The following is a 16,077-nucleotide window of genomic DNA, read 5'->3' as shown; positions in this document are numbered from 1 at the left end:
GGGACGACAGAGGATGAGATGGCTGGATGGCATCACTGACTCGATGGACGTGAGTCTGAGTGAACTCCGGGAGTTGGTGATGGACCAGGAGGCCTGGCGTGCTGCAATTCATGGGGTCTCAATCAGACACGAATGAGCAAGTGAACTGAACTGAACTGATTCTTCTCTTTAACTCACATCTAAATGTTCTCTAGCTGATTTTCCCTCTTAATAAATGGTGAATGTCCTAGAGACAGGACATCCTGTCCTGTCTTCCTGGACAAGGATTTCTTTCAGGGTCTAATAACAACTTTACACCAACATTTTAGCCTAGGAGAAACTTGACTTCATGCCTCAGGCAGCTCTGGGGGCTCAGCCTGAACCATCTTTTGCCAAAGAACCACCTAGGAATATGAAACAAACCAATTTTACCATCTTTATACCCATGTCACTTTGGTCATCACCCAAAACCGGAACTCCTTCCAGGCTGCTCTATCCCAGACTCTCATTTTCCCCAATACCTCACATAATAACTTCCCAATACTGTACCTATGGAGAGAAAAAGGACATATGTTCTTCAACACAAAAACTCATTTTCCAAAAAAAAATTTCAAAACTACATGGACATGACCATCTGTTGTTGCCGGTCAGTTCAAACACAGGAAAGAGATTTCTTTGGTCACTGTGGACTTCTCTTCACCACACATGACAAAACAATGAATGCACTGAAAATAAAATAATTATTCTACTCTATTAAAAAATATCTGTCTTTCAATAAAATTTTCTTTAGATGGGGAAAAGACAAAGGATGTCACGATATACTTAAGCCTGCATACAAAAGTTAACAAACACTTACATCTAATTAAGATGTAGCATTAAGATTTGAAGGCCACAGCATTCAAGTATCTTTCCTTGACTAGCTTTTTACCTTACCCATCAGGGCCTGCACAGATGGACTGTTTCTCTGCCTATGAAACCCTTATTTACAGTGTTGTATATTTTACAAGGTGACCTCATATCTGGAACCCATTCCTTTCCCATCTGCAGAGAACAACTGCTCTCATCTGTGGAGGGGATACTCTGGCTGCAGAGTCCCATGATGTCACAGGCCAGGAGGAATCACTTACAAACTCCTGGGAACCAGAGTTGTTATATTGATCAGCTTTTTGTTTTAATATTAGCAAAGAGTTGTTTCAAAAGCAAAAATTAATATGAGGGAGCAAAAATAATACCATTGCAGAATATTTCCCTCAGCCTATCTCTATGGATTTTATAAATGATTTTTCCTCCAAGTCATAACAACTGAGGGTCTGCTCACTCTTCTTCCAAGACTATACCTTGATCCTTTATTCAGTCAGTAAATAAATATTCATTCGATATAAATGTATTAAGCATCGATCAAATGCCAGTCATTGGGCCTATCTGTGGGAATAAGACATGACCCTGACCACAGGGAAGTGAACAATCTGTTTGAGGAAACTCAAATGCCAAGAAATGATAATAAGTTTAGAATAAAGGGTAAACAAAAAGGTTGGCTTCAGGAAAAGTGGTAATGACCAATTCTGGTTGGAGACTTAAGTAAAGCTTCACAGAGGAGGTAACATTTAGGTAAGGTCAAGCATGATTATATCAAGATAGTGGGAGAGAGCATTCCCAGCATCAGGAACAGCGTGTACAGAGAGTCACAGGGCAATCAAAGAGCAGAGTTTTTATTGGGGACGTTTCGAAGATCAGAGTGAATGGAGCAGAGCGTACCTGGAAGAGAAGGGCAGGAGATAAGACTTGGAAAAGCACAACAGGTCCTCATACATGGAACAAGACGAGGGCCAAGACACTTGCAGAGGAATGGAGTGCAGTGTGTGTGCTGAACGATAAACAGCAAATAAATGGATTAATGAATGAACAAATGTCCAGCTAAAGCTTTAACTTTCCTGAGAGGCTTTATCAAAGAAACCAAGGGATGCTTAAAAAAAAAACAAAAAAAACCAATGGTACCTCTGAAATCATAAAAAGCAGCTAATTTGTTAAAAATAATTTTTCATTCAAAGTCTATATTAAGCGTATGTACTGGACCACAGGTAAATACAAAAGGTGATAAAAAAGGAAAAGAAAATAAGAGGATCTGTTAATTGGCTGGATCTCCAGCCCCAAATACAAATAGAGAAGCCGGACACTCAGAATGAGAGAAATGGAACACAGTCAACATCTTCAAGTGAGCCAAGTAACACATGGCAATGTTTGTATACTAACCTAAGAATTTTATAAAACAGACTCAATTCAAAGGATATGTGGCCTCGCCTGCCTGTTCATCTCATTACCGACTACCTGCCTCAGATTTCACACTTAAAAAGACCTGAGCTGTCCCGCTCCATACTGTTTCACAGTTCCCGTCTTCATTAGAGTCACGCCCTCTCCTTATCTCCCTTCCACACACATGTCACTCATTTAATACAGTCATCCTTCACTATTCACCGCAGGGGTCACCTGCTACAGCTTCCCAGTTTCCCCAAACATTCTCCCATACACCCTGGTCATACTGTTATCTGAGCACTTACCCTTTATCTTCAAATCATCTGTCCACAAAAATGTCTGCTCCACGACGGGGCCACAGGCTCAATGTACAGAAAGGCAGCCTCACCCACCTTCATCTTGGAAGCACCTATGCGGTGTGCTCCTATACAACGGCTCCTGGCTCACAGTGCATACCCCAGCGTTTGCCGAGCCAAACTGCTGAACTAGCTTGTAAAAATATTTAGCAAACTATAAAGCTCTCAACAAATACTGTCTGCTGCTGTTAACTGTTTCCTCTTCGACCTTATTCCCTGCAGTCAGCGTCCATGTGCTCCAGGCAAACTGACCTACAATGTGTCTTACAGCCACACCCTATATCCCACTCTCTCTCAGGAGCTCACGCTGGTCCCCAAGAGAAGCGCCTTCTCTTCACTTAACTGCACCAGTCCACGGCCTGGTTCTAATATACCCCTTCCAATAAAGCACTCCTAGACAACCCTTACGGAAGTCATGGCTCCCTCCTCTCAAATCTCAGAGCACTCTGTGATGGCCTTGTGACACTTCTCACCTCTAGTTACTCTGGAGGTCCAAGAAGTGGAAAGCCCTGAGCCTGTGATGGCATCATTTCTTTCATGCACACAGCACAGAAAAATAAACAGTTTCATGAATAATTGATTACTTCTGATTCCATATATTCAAGGAATAGCCTTCTAGTATATTTTAAGCACCTGGATAAGTGTTCCTCTCTTCAGGCCTTCTGAAACATCCTCCTTGGACATGTAGGTTTCAAATATGCTCTTTTTCTTCCCTCGTGTGGTCTTGCTCTTTGACTTTTTGTCACCTGGTGAAGCACCAACACCATGTGGGCCAACCAAAGAGGACACACCTAGAAACATGAGGCAGCAATCAACTTTTTCTTCAAACATCTCTGTATTTTTAAAACTGGGGATATTTTACCTTTAAAAAAAAAAATTAAAGACCAAAAAAAGAATAAAATCCCCTGATAATGATTTAAAATAGTCATAAAAAGGAAAACTGAGTAAGAAAACATGAATAAAATGTACACAGATGAGACCTGAATTTTAAATCAGCACCACAATATACATGGAACAGAAAACAAGTAATGGGTTCAGTATGCTTTGCTGTTTATAGACACAAACTTTCAAAAATAGGAATTACTAAAAGATCATCACTTTTCTAGAGGAAATCAAACAGCTGTACTCAATATAACAATATATTAAGACAAGAAACCACACAATTCTAAAGTAAATAACCTACAGGAGAATATTTAAGAGATCACCAAAAGAATTATAGTCCCTCTTTAGTCCTAAGACCTGCCCTGTGCCTCCATTCCAGTTTTATTTCCAGTTGCTAGAGTAGACTCCATTTTCCGTGTGCTACCTCTGGGGGTCCCCAGGGGCCGGAGGTTCACCCGGTAGTCAGGATGGCTCATTACTGGTTCCAAGGTCACCTCTTCTCTCCAGATCCCGCAGGGCCTCCACTGCTCTGAATTCTTCCCGCCTTGAGCAGCTCAAGTGTCACTAGCTGAAACCAAAAAGAGACAGGTGACTGAGAAACAGTTAACCTGAAGCCTCCTCTGTGCTCTAGGAAATGTAGGACTTGGATGGCAAAGGCAACATGGTATCCCCCCCCTGGATCCCGGTGTCAGTTTCTGGTCGGCAGTTAGTCAAGCACACCATCTGTCCTGAGCTGCTTTTCAAAGCGTTCAACCTCATGGGTATCACAGCCTGCTTGTTTGGACCACTTCTACTAAAAACCTCCACAAATAGGGTAATGGGGTGAAAATTAAGGAATTCTGAGGTCCTGTTCAGCTAGTAAAATGCACAAGAGCAGGAGGGAATATGGTTTTGAAGATGGTATAAAGATCTAGAATCTAAAGGCTATCATGAAATAAGTACTAAACTAGGGCTCAAGAGATGCAGTATTTACTAAATTTAACGTTAGACAAACGATGTTCTTCTGTGAAATCAAATAAATCAATTTCTTAGAGTTCAGCAACATAACCTAACTTACTGCCACAACCAGATGTCCAAAACTATGCATGGATGATTCACTAGCTTTCAAAAAAAAAAATGAAATATTGTAGTTAGACATCTACTTCCCTTCTCTTACCTGCCATCACTTCAAACCAGTCCTCTGATTAGAAGCTCAGGTGGCTACTCCTAAGGAATACAAGCAGCTGCCTGGCTCAGCAGACTGGAATGTGGGGCCCTGCAGCCAGCACCCCCAACCCCAGCCTTCCACCTGGATACTGAACATGTCATCACGACATCGTCTACTCTCTGCTGGCCACCGGCCCAGGCTTCAAGCCTATACTTGCAAATTTCCAAAATCCAGGTGGGCAGCCTGCTTACCAATAAAATGGATCAAGATGTCATTCTGAACACTAGCTTCCATTTCTGCTAAATTTCCCACACATATCCTTCACCAAAATGATGTCATTCTTCTTTAAGTCGAAATCAATACTAACTCAGGAAACAAGCAACAGAGACCAAGAGTAACAAACCACTCAGTGTACATGTACCACTCAGATACATGAAGAGAATCAGAGATAAAGTCGAAAAGTTTCAAGAAGGGAGAGAAACAGATGGTCTGAGACAAGCACCAAGGCAGAGGGAATGGCACCTTCCAGAGTCCAGGCTGTCCCATTGGCTTTATTCAGAAATGTGCTCACCCACTCCTTCATTCAACAACTGTTTCCACAAGGCACTATGCTAGGCACAAGGAGGGATACAAAAGTTAAGGAGACTTAAAAATCATATTAAAATAACAAGTAATACAGGTGGGGAGTGATAAGCACTTTATTTTCTTAAAGTATGGGTATATGTATGTATGATGGAAGAAGAGTACCTCCAGGTCCAGAAATCCGAGAGAGCTCCAGGAAAGATTTTAAGAGCTGAGAATGTGAGAAATGCATGCTGCTGCAAAAGCGGGGGGGAAATACGGACACACAAACAGAAAAACACAGGGAGCTTCTTGCAACGTTAATTCCATTTGGACAGAGTCCAGCCTATATGAAGGGAGGCAGTGGCAAGGAAAACAAAACAAGGTGGAAGGTCTAGAAAACCAGCCCCATTTTCAAAGGCAGTAGGGAAGTTTCTGAAGCGTGAATGAACGGAAGAGAAGAACAACAGATCAAAGTTGTGTTTCAAGAAAGATTAACCTGGCAGAGCAATGAGAGTCATCTGGAGTCCAGAGAGACTGGCTGCAGCTGCACCTTAGGAAAGAACCAGAACAGACTGGTAAGAGGACAGGAAGGCCTGAACTAGAGCTGCAGCTGTAGACATGGAAACAAAGAGACTGTGAACATGGTCTTACACAGGCCAGCCTAGCACCACTTGGCAACTAGGCGTATCTGAAAGAGAGCAAGGAGGTGGCAGTTGGGTGAGATTTCAAGTAAGGAGACTGGGAGATATAAACGACGTGAAGTATTACATCCCTCTATGTGGCACTACATACCTCTACTTACACTCTACACATGGAACTACACACTTCTACCTCAAAAACTTGAAAACTGGAGCATCACTTAGAGAGATAAATTAGCCTGCCATTTGCACAAAGACGGTATGCCAAAGTTTTCTAGAATGGAAGAGACTGCCCCAAAAGGGTAAGCTGATACAGAAGAGGGCCTAGGACAAAATCTGGGTTAGGGCAACTCTTAGGAAATGCAAAGAGGAAGAAGTAGAAAACATAGTAAAAGCTATGTAAAAGAAGCTAGTAAAGATATAGTGGGGAAAAACCAGTATAGTCTGACGATAAGAAAACAAGAGAAAAATAACTTTCAAAGGAAGACAGGTTCATGACCAGGGTTTGCACCAGGGTACGAAAACAAATGGTAGCCTTAGGGTGGGGCGAGGGGTTGGAGCAAGCTGCAAGCAGAAGAAAGACAATTCAAAAACAAGAGATAGAATTGAAAATGGGGTACTTCCTATCAAGTCTAGATGTAGGCAAGAGGTCAAAATTCAAGGGAGGTACTGCCAGTCCAGTGAGATGGAGGTACAGAGATCTCAACTCAAAAGTCCACAGGCAAGCTGCCTTTGTAACTTTTTTCCACAGCAAATATCTCAGTTGGTGTGATATGCACCTAACTTTTCTCTCTAGCTCAGGAAGATATGAAATGTTTGGTTGGGTTCATTACTGTAAACCCCACTGGCTCCCATAGTATCCAGGACAGAACAGGTGCCCAATAATCATTCCTTAAATGACTGGACGAGTTTTGTTTTCATGAACAAGCAGTGAGAACACCAAGCAAAACAGGGTCATTCAGGGAAACCATGCTAAAAACAAGTCAGCAAAGAATGGGAAAAACCAGCAAAGCCCATTGGCAAGAATAAGCCAGACCGGCTGAGCAGAGCAGAGAGTCAAAGTCTGCTTTTGGGTTTCAAAGTACTGAAAGCAGATGGAAAGATTCCGAAAATATAAGACACTGAGCAGCAGGTGGACAAACAAGCACTCTTCCCTTCCCAGTGATATGACCGTGAAGCCCATTACCCCTGCAGAAGACCTGCATGCTCCTATCCTGAAAGCACAAGCACACTGCAAGCACAGGTTACTCTCTGATCCTCACCAGCTTCCAGAACACATGCCACCGATACACCGCCCAACCGCCCACCAGCTCCTAGAGAGGGTGTTTTGCCATGGAAATAGCTACACATTCTGAAAAGTTGGGCTGGGATGAGGATGAACACGCAGTACTGGGCAAGAGTGCTACGTGGTACAAAAAAGTAGGAATGAGGAAGCAAAAGCACTAGACTTGAGAAAGTGAAAATGAAGAAAGCATTTGGGTGAAAGAAGTGATGGCTTGAGACCCAATGTTCAGTACAGAGTAAGTGCTCAAAATTTTGAATAAATGAAGACTATCTGGGACAAAAACCAGGTTAAAATGAATATATACTAGAGAGAAATGTGAGTAGCAGGACCAGGACTAGGGAGAGGCAAGCAAGGTATGTAGGATACAATATTCATAAAGGCAAAGTCACACAAGTGCCAACTCCATGCTTGCAGGACTCCGAGAGGAAGTGCCTCCTGAAGTGTTTGTGCCCAGAGTATCGCACCTGCCTTAGCCCTGCGTCTCCATCAGCCTTATGAGTAGCAAGAACAGAAGAAAGTTATGAATCTGGGTAGTGAAGGAAAGAAACTCAAGGAGATAAAGTCATGAGAGGTTTAAAGAAAGAAAGGTTGAGCCTATTCAGAAGCTAAGATGGAGCCAATGGAAAGCGAGAGATCATAAAAACACATGAAGAGGATATAATTCAAGGAATAAAGAAAAAAAGAGATAGGATTATAATAAGCATCACATTTAAAAATAGAAAATTAACATTACAAATAATTAGGAAACACATAAAATAATTAAGGCCTTCCCTGGTAGCTTAGCTGGTAAAAAATCCGCCTGCAATGCAGGAGACCCCAGTTCAATTTCTGGGTCAGGAAGATCCAATGGAGAAGGGATAGGCTACCCACTCCAGTATTCTTGGGCTTCCCTGGTGGCTCAGCTGGTAAAGAATCTGCCTGCAAGGCAGGAGACCTGGGTTTGATCCCCGGGTTGGGAAGATCCCCTGGAGAAGGGAAAGGCTGCCCACTCTAGTATTCTGCCCTGGAGAATTCCGTAGACTATATAGTCCATGTGACCCGCAACGAGTCGGGACACAGCTGAGAGACTTTCACTTTCACTAAAATAGTTAAGTAATGCTAAAACACTACTTAATATTATTTTTTATAAATAGCCAGTAAATCCCTACTTCATAACATATTCTGAACTAAGATTTAAATAAAATATAAATGTTTAAAAATGAGTCAGAGAAACACAGAGAAGGCAGGGAGAAGAATCTCCCAGGATGGCTGAATGAAGAGTCTGACAAATATTATATACCCCCAACAATAAATATGGACAAAATCATCAAAACCAACCATTTTAAGGGTCTAGATGCTAACCAAAGGCTACAACAAATTGAGAAGTGTTTATTCAAGAAAATCTACTGAATCTCAGTAACAACAGTGAGAATGTGTGGTGGTTTAGGCTGGAGCTCCCACCATCCTACACCTACTCCCAGTTCCTTGACGTGGAAGTCCTACTAAGGCAGCAAGCCCACAGCCATAGGAACTAAATTTGTTTAGAGCAGAACAAGAAGAATTCCATGTCCATGGGCATTTTCAAAATCAATAGTGATTCAAGGTGCAAAAAAACAGGGAAGGCCAATATCACAGCTAGTCTGAGATTGCAATACTAGTTAGGGCAAGTACCAGACCAATAGACTAACCAAAAATTTAACAGGGAGAATCAGGCAACAAGACAACCAATGGGTGCCTTGTTAAGAATCTACTTTTTCCTCCTATGTGCAGGAAAGACTGTAAACATGCAGGAGACAAATGAGTGGGCCCTAGAGCGCTCATCCCTGGATGAATGTGAGCCTTGCAAATACAGAAAGCAAAAGCCAGGGCACAGCCATATAATGCCTCAATTTTGAATACATTTCCCAAGTCTGGTCAGGACCACTGACACAGGATGGGGGCCTTATTGTTGCAAGGAGTTAAAACATAACTTCTAACTAATCATAAGCTGACTGCTAAGACATGCTGACTCCGAGGCAACTACCAGACAGTCATGCTTAAAAAAAACAAGAAAGAAAGAACTGAACAGACACATGCGTGGCTACGTACTACAGGAGAAAACAGACTCTATAGAATTAGTCCATGCAAGCCACTAAACAAAAGAGCATCCACCTTCAACTCTGAAGGAAAAGGAATCAGAATGAAGAATATATTATCAAAAATGTCCAGATTTCAACAAAAAATTATAAGATATGCAAAAAAGAAAAAAAAAAAAAAAAAAAACCAGGAAAGTGTGATCCATACACTGGGGCAGGGGATAGTTTCAATAAAAATTATCTCTAAGTGAGTCTAGATTTTTAGATTCAGTCAACAAAGACTTCAAAGCAGCTATTATATATGTGTGTATATATATATATATATATATATATTATATATATAATATAATATATATTATATATATGCTCAAAGAACTAAAAGAAGATGTCTTTAAAGGAAAGCATGATGACAATGATTCATCAAACAAAAATATCCATAAAGACATACAAATTATTTTTTAAAAAGAACTAAATGTAAATTGCAAGTTGAAAGACAGAATAACTGAAATGAAAATTTCACTTGAAGAGCTCAAGAGCAGATTTGAGCTAACAGAAGAAATAATAGGTAGACATGGAAAAACAGATCAATCAAGATTAGCCAATCTGAAGAAAAAAACAAAAATGAAAGAAAATTAACTCAAATTCAGGATTTGTAATAAAGAATATGGCTCCATTTTTTTCATGTATGACCACTAACTCATCTTAAGCCTCATCTCCCCCTTCCCCTTTGACCCCTCCTGGACAGGTTGGTAAGAAAATCCATTGATCCTCACCTTTTTTGGCACAAGGGGGAAATTCAAATTTCAAAATGCCCAGCCTGCACATGGGACCTTTGAATCTCCAGTCCCCTAACCACTATAAAGGCGTATCTCACTCCTTCCACCTGGCTCAAGCCAGGCCAGACATGCTTATACCTGACCTGCTTTGCCCAGGAGTCTCCTGGGTAAGTAGTACATTTTCTCTCAAACTTTCTTGATGTATGGAGTGCAATCAATACAGGCACCCTACTAATTGGGAAGGGGTCCGTTCCACCTCCATAGGTTGACCACAAAACAGGAATGAAAGAAGGGACAGGTCTACTAACTTTATAGAAATGAAAACAATTATAAGGGACTCAATGAGCAAATTTATGCCAACTAGACAACTTAGGTGAAATGCATATATTCCTAGAAAAACACAAATTACTGAAGCCGACTTAAGAAACAGAAATTTTAAATAGACATGTAAAAAATAAAGAAATTAAACTGGTGATTTTAAATCTTTCAATTAAAAAAGTCCAGGAACCTTCACAGTGAAAAAAAACATAATACCAATCCTTTTCCAATTCTTCTAAAAAATAGGGGAAATATTTCCCCAATTAATTTTATGGAGACAGTATTCCCCGATACTATAAGCAGACAAAGACATCCCAAAAATTTAACTTTAAATAGTTTCAATTTTTAAATTTCTTTTTAGATCAGTTTTGTTAATTTGCATTTTTTAGGCATTTGTCAATTTCACTTAAAGGTTCCTTTTTCCTTCGGGGTGGGGGGGGGGGTGGGGGGGGTGGGGGTGGTGATGGATGTTAAAATATCCTCATGATCTTTTTAATACCAATAGCAGTCTGCTATCCTTCCTGAAATGATGGAAATTTTCATTATTTGTGCTGCCCAATACAATAGCCTCTAGCCACATACATCTTCCGAGCATTTTAAAGAGTGGCTAGTACAACTGAAAAACTAAATTCTGAATTATCTGTATTTCATCTTTATTTTTATAGGACATTATTGCAGGTTTTAAAATTCCAGATTGTCAGCCATTCCATTGCATTCTGGCTTCCACTGTGTCTGTTGAAAAGTTAGCCATTAGTCTACTTGTTGGTTCTTTGAAAATATACTCTATTCCTTCTCCCCATCTCTGGTGCCTTTTGAATTTTTTTTTTTTTTTTTTTTGTCTTTGGTTATCTATAGGTTTACTACAATAAACCAAGGTATGAACTTACTTTTATTCTGCTTGGTGTTAGTAAGGTTTTGAGAATCTACTGCTTGATAAGTTTCAACAGTTATGCAGGGTTGGCTGAAGTTATGGAAAAACCCAAATGAACTTTTCAGTCAACCCAATAGAAAGCTTCCAGCAAATAAATCTCCTTGGGTATCATTTCTGTCCCATTCTCTCTCAACCCCTCATTTGGGACTCCAATCACATACTTTTGACCTTCTCAATGTTTTGATGTCTCCCTCAATCACTTCAGTAATTCTCCAATTCATTAATTCTCTCTCCAGCTCTATCTAATCTTCTGTTGTGCTAAGTCACTTCAGTCACATCCAACTCTTTACAACCCCATAGACTGCAGCCCTCCAGGTTCCTCTGTCCATGGGATTCTCCAGGCAAGAATACTGGAGTGGGTTGCCATTCCCTTCTCCAGGGGATCTTCCCAACCCAGGACTGAACCTGGGTCTCCCTGCATTGCAGGCAGATTCCCACGTGAAAGAAAGTGAAAGTGAAGTCTCTCCGTCGTGTCCAACTCTTTGCGACCCCGTGAACTGTAGCCAACCAGGCTCCTCTGTCCATGGGATTTTCCAGGCAATAGTACTGGAGTGGATTGCCATTTCCTTCTCCAGGGGATCTTCCGACCCAGGGATTGAACCCAGGTCTCCCGCATTGTAGATAGACGCTTCCCACATGAGCAGGGCCTAAATTTTAATCCTTATCACTCTGGCCTTAAGGGATTATCATATGCACTACTCAGCTTCTCAGCTTCTAAGTCTTTCAGTTGATCCCTCCAAAAAAATTAGTAAACATCTGTAGGAGGCAAACAATCCAAAACATAAGCTTTTATTCTCTCCTAGATGTTCATTTATGACCTTTCAAATACCTTTCAGTGTCGTGTTTTTTTTTCCTTTGTTGATGAAGGGAGGGTAGTAGTGAGCTTTTCTAGTTCTCAGAAGAAAGATCGGTTTCAAATTATTTTCTATGCTATAACTGGAAGTGGAAGTATCGACCTGACACTTAACTCTCTCATTCATAGTCAATATCTTCAATTCCCAATTCACACCTATACGGACTCACTCTTCTTTCTTGCTGACAAAAGCTGTCTTATGATTTCATCTATCCTATCCTCTCATCCTGTATGAGAGGAAGAAACATCCCTACAGATTTAAAACCCATCCTCCTTAATGTGCGTTCTTCACCCAATTTTTATCTATCTACTCTAGAACTTCGTCATACTCATTTTTCTCTCACAGCAGCCTCCCCAACAGAATACATTCGAATTAAAAGACTGGCCCTGCTCTCATTCTGCACACTTCAAGCTACCAGCTACCATTCCATTTCTCTCACTCTCATCTCCGCCAAAGTTTGAAAATATGGTCAAGACTCATAAGCTCCATTTCCCCATGACATACTCTGTAATCCCCCTTGGAATATGACTTCTGTCTTCACCTCTACAATGAAATAAGGCTTTCATAATTCTGAGGGAGGAAAATCCTCATCACTAAAACAATGGTACAGTCTCACTCCTCTTCCAGGCCCTGCCTAGAACAGGAGCCACTGATCAGCCCCTTGAACTACACATTCTTCTCCACTGACATCCAGGACACAGCAGTCTCTTCACTCTTCTCTCTCTGCAGTTCTCAGATTTTGTTGTTGACTCCTCTTCTTTGTTGTACCTCTTCAGTTTCTACCATTTGCAACATTCTATTAAGTCTCATCTCACTTCTCTGTTAAAAAGTTTTAAATCTACATCTCCAACCCCTCTCTCTACAGTTCTTGAACTTTCCAACTTCCTGCTGAATATTGGCAAGCACTTTGAATGCAACATGTTTCTAATTCAAGTTATTATTGTCTTCAAACCAGATTTTCAGCCTTCTACTGCATCCAGATTAATGACATCATTATCATCTCTAGGCAGCAAACAGTAGTCATCTAATTTCTTTCTCTCCATTAAGAATATTCTATTACCAAATTTTGTCTATTCAGTCTTCAAAATGTATCCTAAACAGATTCCTTCCGTTGCAACTTGATTAGCACTGTGTGAATTCAGGTTGTAGCCTAAGCCTAAAGATGACAACAGTTTAACAGGTCTCTCAACCACTAATCTCTTTTTTTTTAATCCATGTTTCACCTAAAAATACAAAATACATTGAAGGCACAGCATTTGCAAAACTCTTCAGGGTTCTTCAATGCAACTCTTTAATCTAACCTACTGTAATGGTTAATTTTATCTGTCAATTTCACTGGATCCTAGGGTGCCCAGAAATTTGGCTAAACATTACTTCCGAGTCCATCTGTGAAAGTGTTTCCGGATGAAATTAGCATTCGAATTGATGGACTCAGTAAAGCAGTTCACCCTCCCAAATGAGGGGGAGGGATCATACTAAGTTGAGTGCCTGAGTGAAATGAAAAGGCAGAGAAAGGAAGAATTTGACCCTTCCAGTCTGATTACTTGAGCTGGGATCCTGGTTTTCTCTTGCCTTCAGCCCCGCTGGTTCTCAGTCCTTCATCTCAGGCTGAAATACTCCACCTGCTTTCCTAGGTCTCTAGCTTGCAGAGAGCAGATCATGGGCCTTCTCAGCCTTCATAACTGCATGAGCCAATCCTCATAATAAATATCCTCCAATATCCATGTCCTAGCAGTTTTGTTTCTTTAAAACCCTAATGCATCTATCTTCTAGGTCTCATCTTTGTTAGGAAGAGGTAGTCTTGTTCAGACTTCAGAAGTAGGGCAGCAGGCCTCTGACCAACTTCTGAGCTTGCCTGGACCTTGCCTGGACTATGTGCCTACTTGCAAACACATCAATTGTTACCAGCAAGTCCAAGATAAGAAAGGGAATGGGTCTTGGAATTGCTTAAGCCCCTGGGGGCCTGGCTAACCCTCTGGGGTCTAACAAAATCTTCTGATTCACAAGGTGAAACAAATAGCATTATAAAAGCTAAAGAAAAGCAGCTATTTTTATGTGCAGTGCAAACTGATGATGATACCACTCTGTGGCCTGGAATTATAAGCAAGAGCCCTCAAAGCTGCAATCTGAAGTCTCGCCCATGGGGTGGACACACCTCCTAGGACCCCTTTCCAACTGAAACTCCAGGTTGCTGTTAACATGGAAATTCCCAGCACTGTTCAAGTTTAGATGTAGGTTGCTGTCCCAATTTGGTGATGTACACACTATTACTTCTCTCTATTGCTTCTATTTCTTTTCTTTTAATGCCCATATATTGAAATTAACTCAATAATCTATAAAAAAATTGAAAATGTTTTTGTACAACAAATGGTTTCTTTTGTTAACAAATACTTTGAATCTAAAATGAAAGTTAAACTTTCAGCAAAATAATCCTTTACTAAAGACTTTCTCAATATCACACCATGTGAATTCCTGATGAAAACAAATAAGTCAGAAGAGCCCATGCTTGGCATCAAAGCTGGAAAAGCTTAAAACCAAATAGGGGCAAGTGGGGAGGGAATCAGTCAAGATGGCAAAGGAGGAAGATATGGAACCCACCTCCCCCTGACAAACGCATCAAAGATACATCTACATGAGGAACAATTCTCACTGAAAACTAACTGGAAACTGGCAGAAAGACTCCTGTACAACCGAGGCTGTAAAAAAGATCCACACAGATTTGAGTAGGAAGGTAAGAGAAGCAATCAGGTCAGGACTTGTGCCACTGGGAAGGGATTCAGAGGAAAAGGGAGAATAGACAGGCAGATATTCACCCTGGGGAGTGAGTGTTTCGAGCCATATAGGGTGCCCCAGTCCTGGGGTCCAAGCCAGAGAAGACAAGTTTCCTTGGCTGGTTGGACAGCTATTTGGACTAACAGAAGAGCTGCAGGACACCTGGATTCCACTCGCAAGGAGTGCACAAGTGCTGGCTTGCATCCTAAGCAGGGTGGAGAAGGCAGATTGAAGACTGCTCCAGTGGCTGCCAAGTTTCCCACAACTGCACTGGCACGTGCCTAAGCCTGAGCTAAGTGAATAGCAGAGGCACACGTATTCACCTTGCAGCTCTACACAGGAGCGAAGGCTACCACAAGTGGGAAGAGAGTTTGGCTGTGAGACACAGAGGTGACTCTGTAACACCAGGGTGGTGTCCCTCAGCAAGGCAAAGGCAGACATTGCTGGCATTTACATGGGCAGCACATAGGGATAGTTCTGATCTGTGACGGCAGCCAGCTCACCACAGCCTGTGCCCTGTCATGAGTTCAGAGACCACACAGGCCCTTCTTGCTCCAGCAATGACCCCCTCTGGGGCAAGGGAGCCAGTGCTGGGAGAGGGGAGACACACTTAAAGGGAGCAGAGCCACTTGGATCAGAACCTCCAGGACTTCTGCTTCATCAACTTGAGATCCAACCCCACCCCCAATAAGGAAGTAATGGTTACCGAACAGAGGGGAAAGCCCTTACAGCTGGCTCCACCCAGCTCCACCTCCTACCAAGGTGACAGCACACCCCAGGGAAAGGTGTTGACTCCTGTTAACAATAAATCCAGCTCTCCCACTGAAGGCACTTAGTAAACAGAGACTGTACAGGAACGCTGTCACATTTTAAAATCTCAATAGGTAGCCATTTCACCTAAATGCATAGAGATAGAAAAAGTTAAGCAAAATAAAAATACAGAGGAAACGCTCTCAACTAAAAGAGCAAGTGAACACACCTAAAAATAAATAAATAAATAATGAAACAGAAATAAACAATTTACCAACTAAAGAATTCAAAGCGTTAGTAAATAAAAATACTAGCTGAATTAGGGAAAAGAATAGACAAACAGTGACTTCTTTTTAAAGGAAGTAGAAAATATAAAAAAGAAGTAGTGAGAAATAAAGAATACAATAACTGAAAGGAAAATCACACTATAAGGAATGAGTAGCAGACTCAGTGAAACAAAAGAATGTACAGGTGATCTGGAAGACAGAATAATGGAAATCACCCAACAAGACCAGCAAAAA

The 16,077-nt window shown here is 41.3% G+C and overlaps 1 protein-coding gene across 7 annotated transcripts in view; it reads right to left on the bottom strand.

Annotated features, from left to right (window-relative positions):
* DIS3L2 (DIS3 like 3'-5' exoribonuclease 2) overlaps window positions 1–16,077 on the bottom strand; it is a 361,340-nt gene that overhangs the window by 306,083 nt on the left and 39,180 nt on the right. For 5 of the 7 annotated variants that reach the window (XR_011562175.1, XM_070774057.1, XM_070774030.1 and 2 more), the window contains exons 2-3: window positions 3,892–4,035; window positions 3,219–3,376 (exon numbers count right to left, since the gene is read on the bottom strand). Coding sequence is in view for 6 of the 7 variants with exons in the window: in XM_070774057.1 (XP_070630158.1) it covers window positions 3,219–3,376; window positions 3,892–3,943 (210 nt within the window). In the remaining variant the exon portion in view is untranslated. The remainder of the gene's footprint in view (window positions 1–3,218; window positions 3,377–3,891; window positions 4,036–16,077) is intronic. The other 2 variants (XM_070774047.1, XM_070774048.1) reach the window with 1 other exon arrangement.

Source organism: Bos indicus, chromosome 2 (genome assembly GCF_029378745.1).
Source record: "Bos indicus isolate NIAB-ARS_2022 breed Sahiwal x Tharparkar chromosome 2, NIAB-ARS_B.indTharparkar_mat_pri_1.0, whole genome shotgun sequence".
NCBI classification, from domain to species: Eukaryota; Metazoa; Chordata; class Mammalia; order Artiodactyla; family Bovidae; genus Bos; species Bos indicus.
Note: the sequence above shows the minus strand (reverse complement) of the source record. Positions and strands in the feature narration are given on the sequence as shown.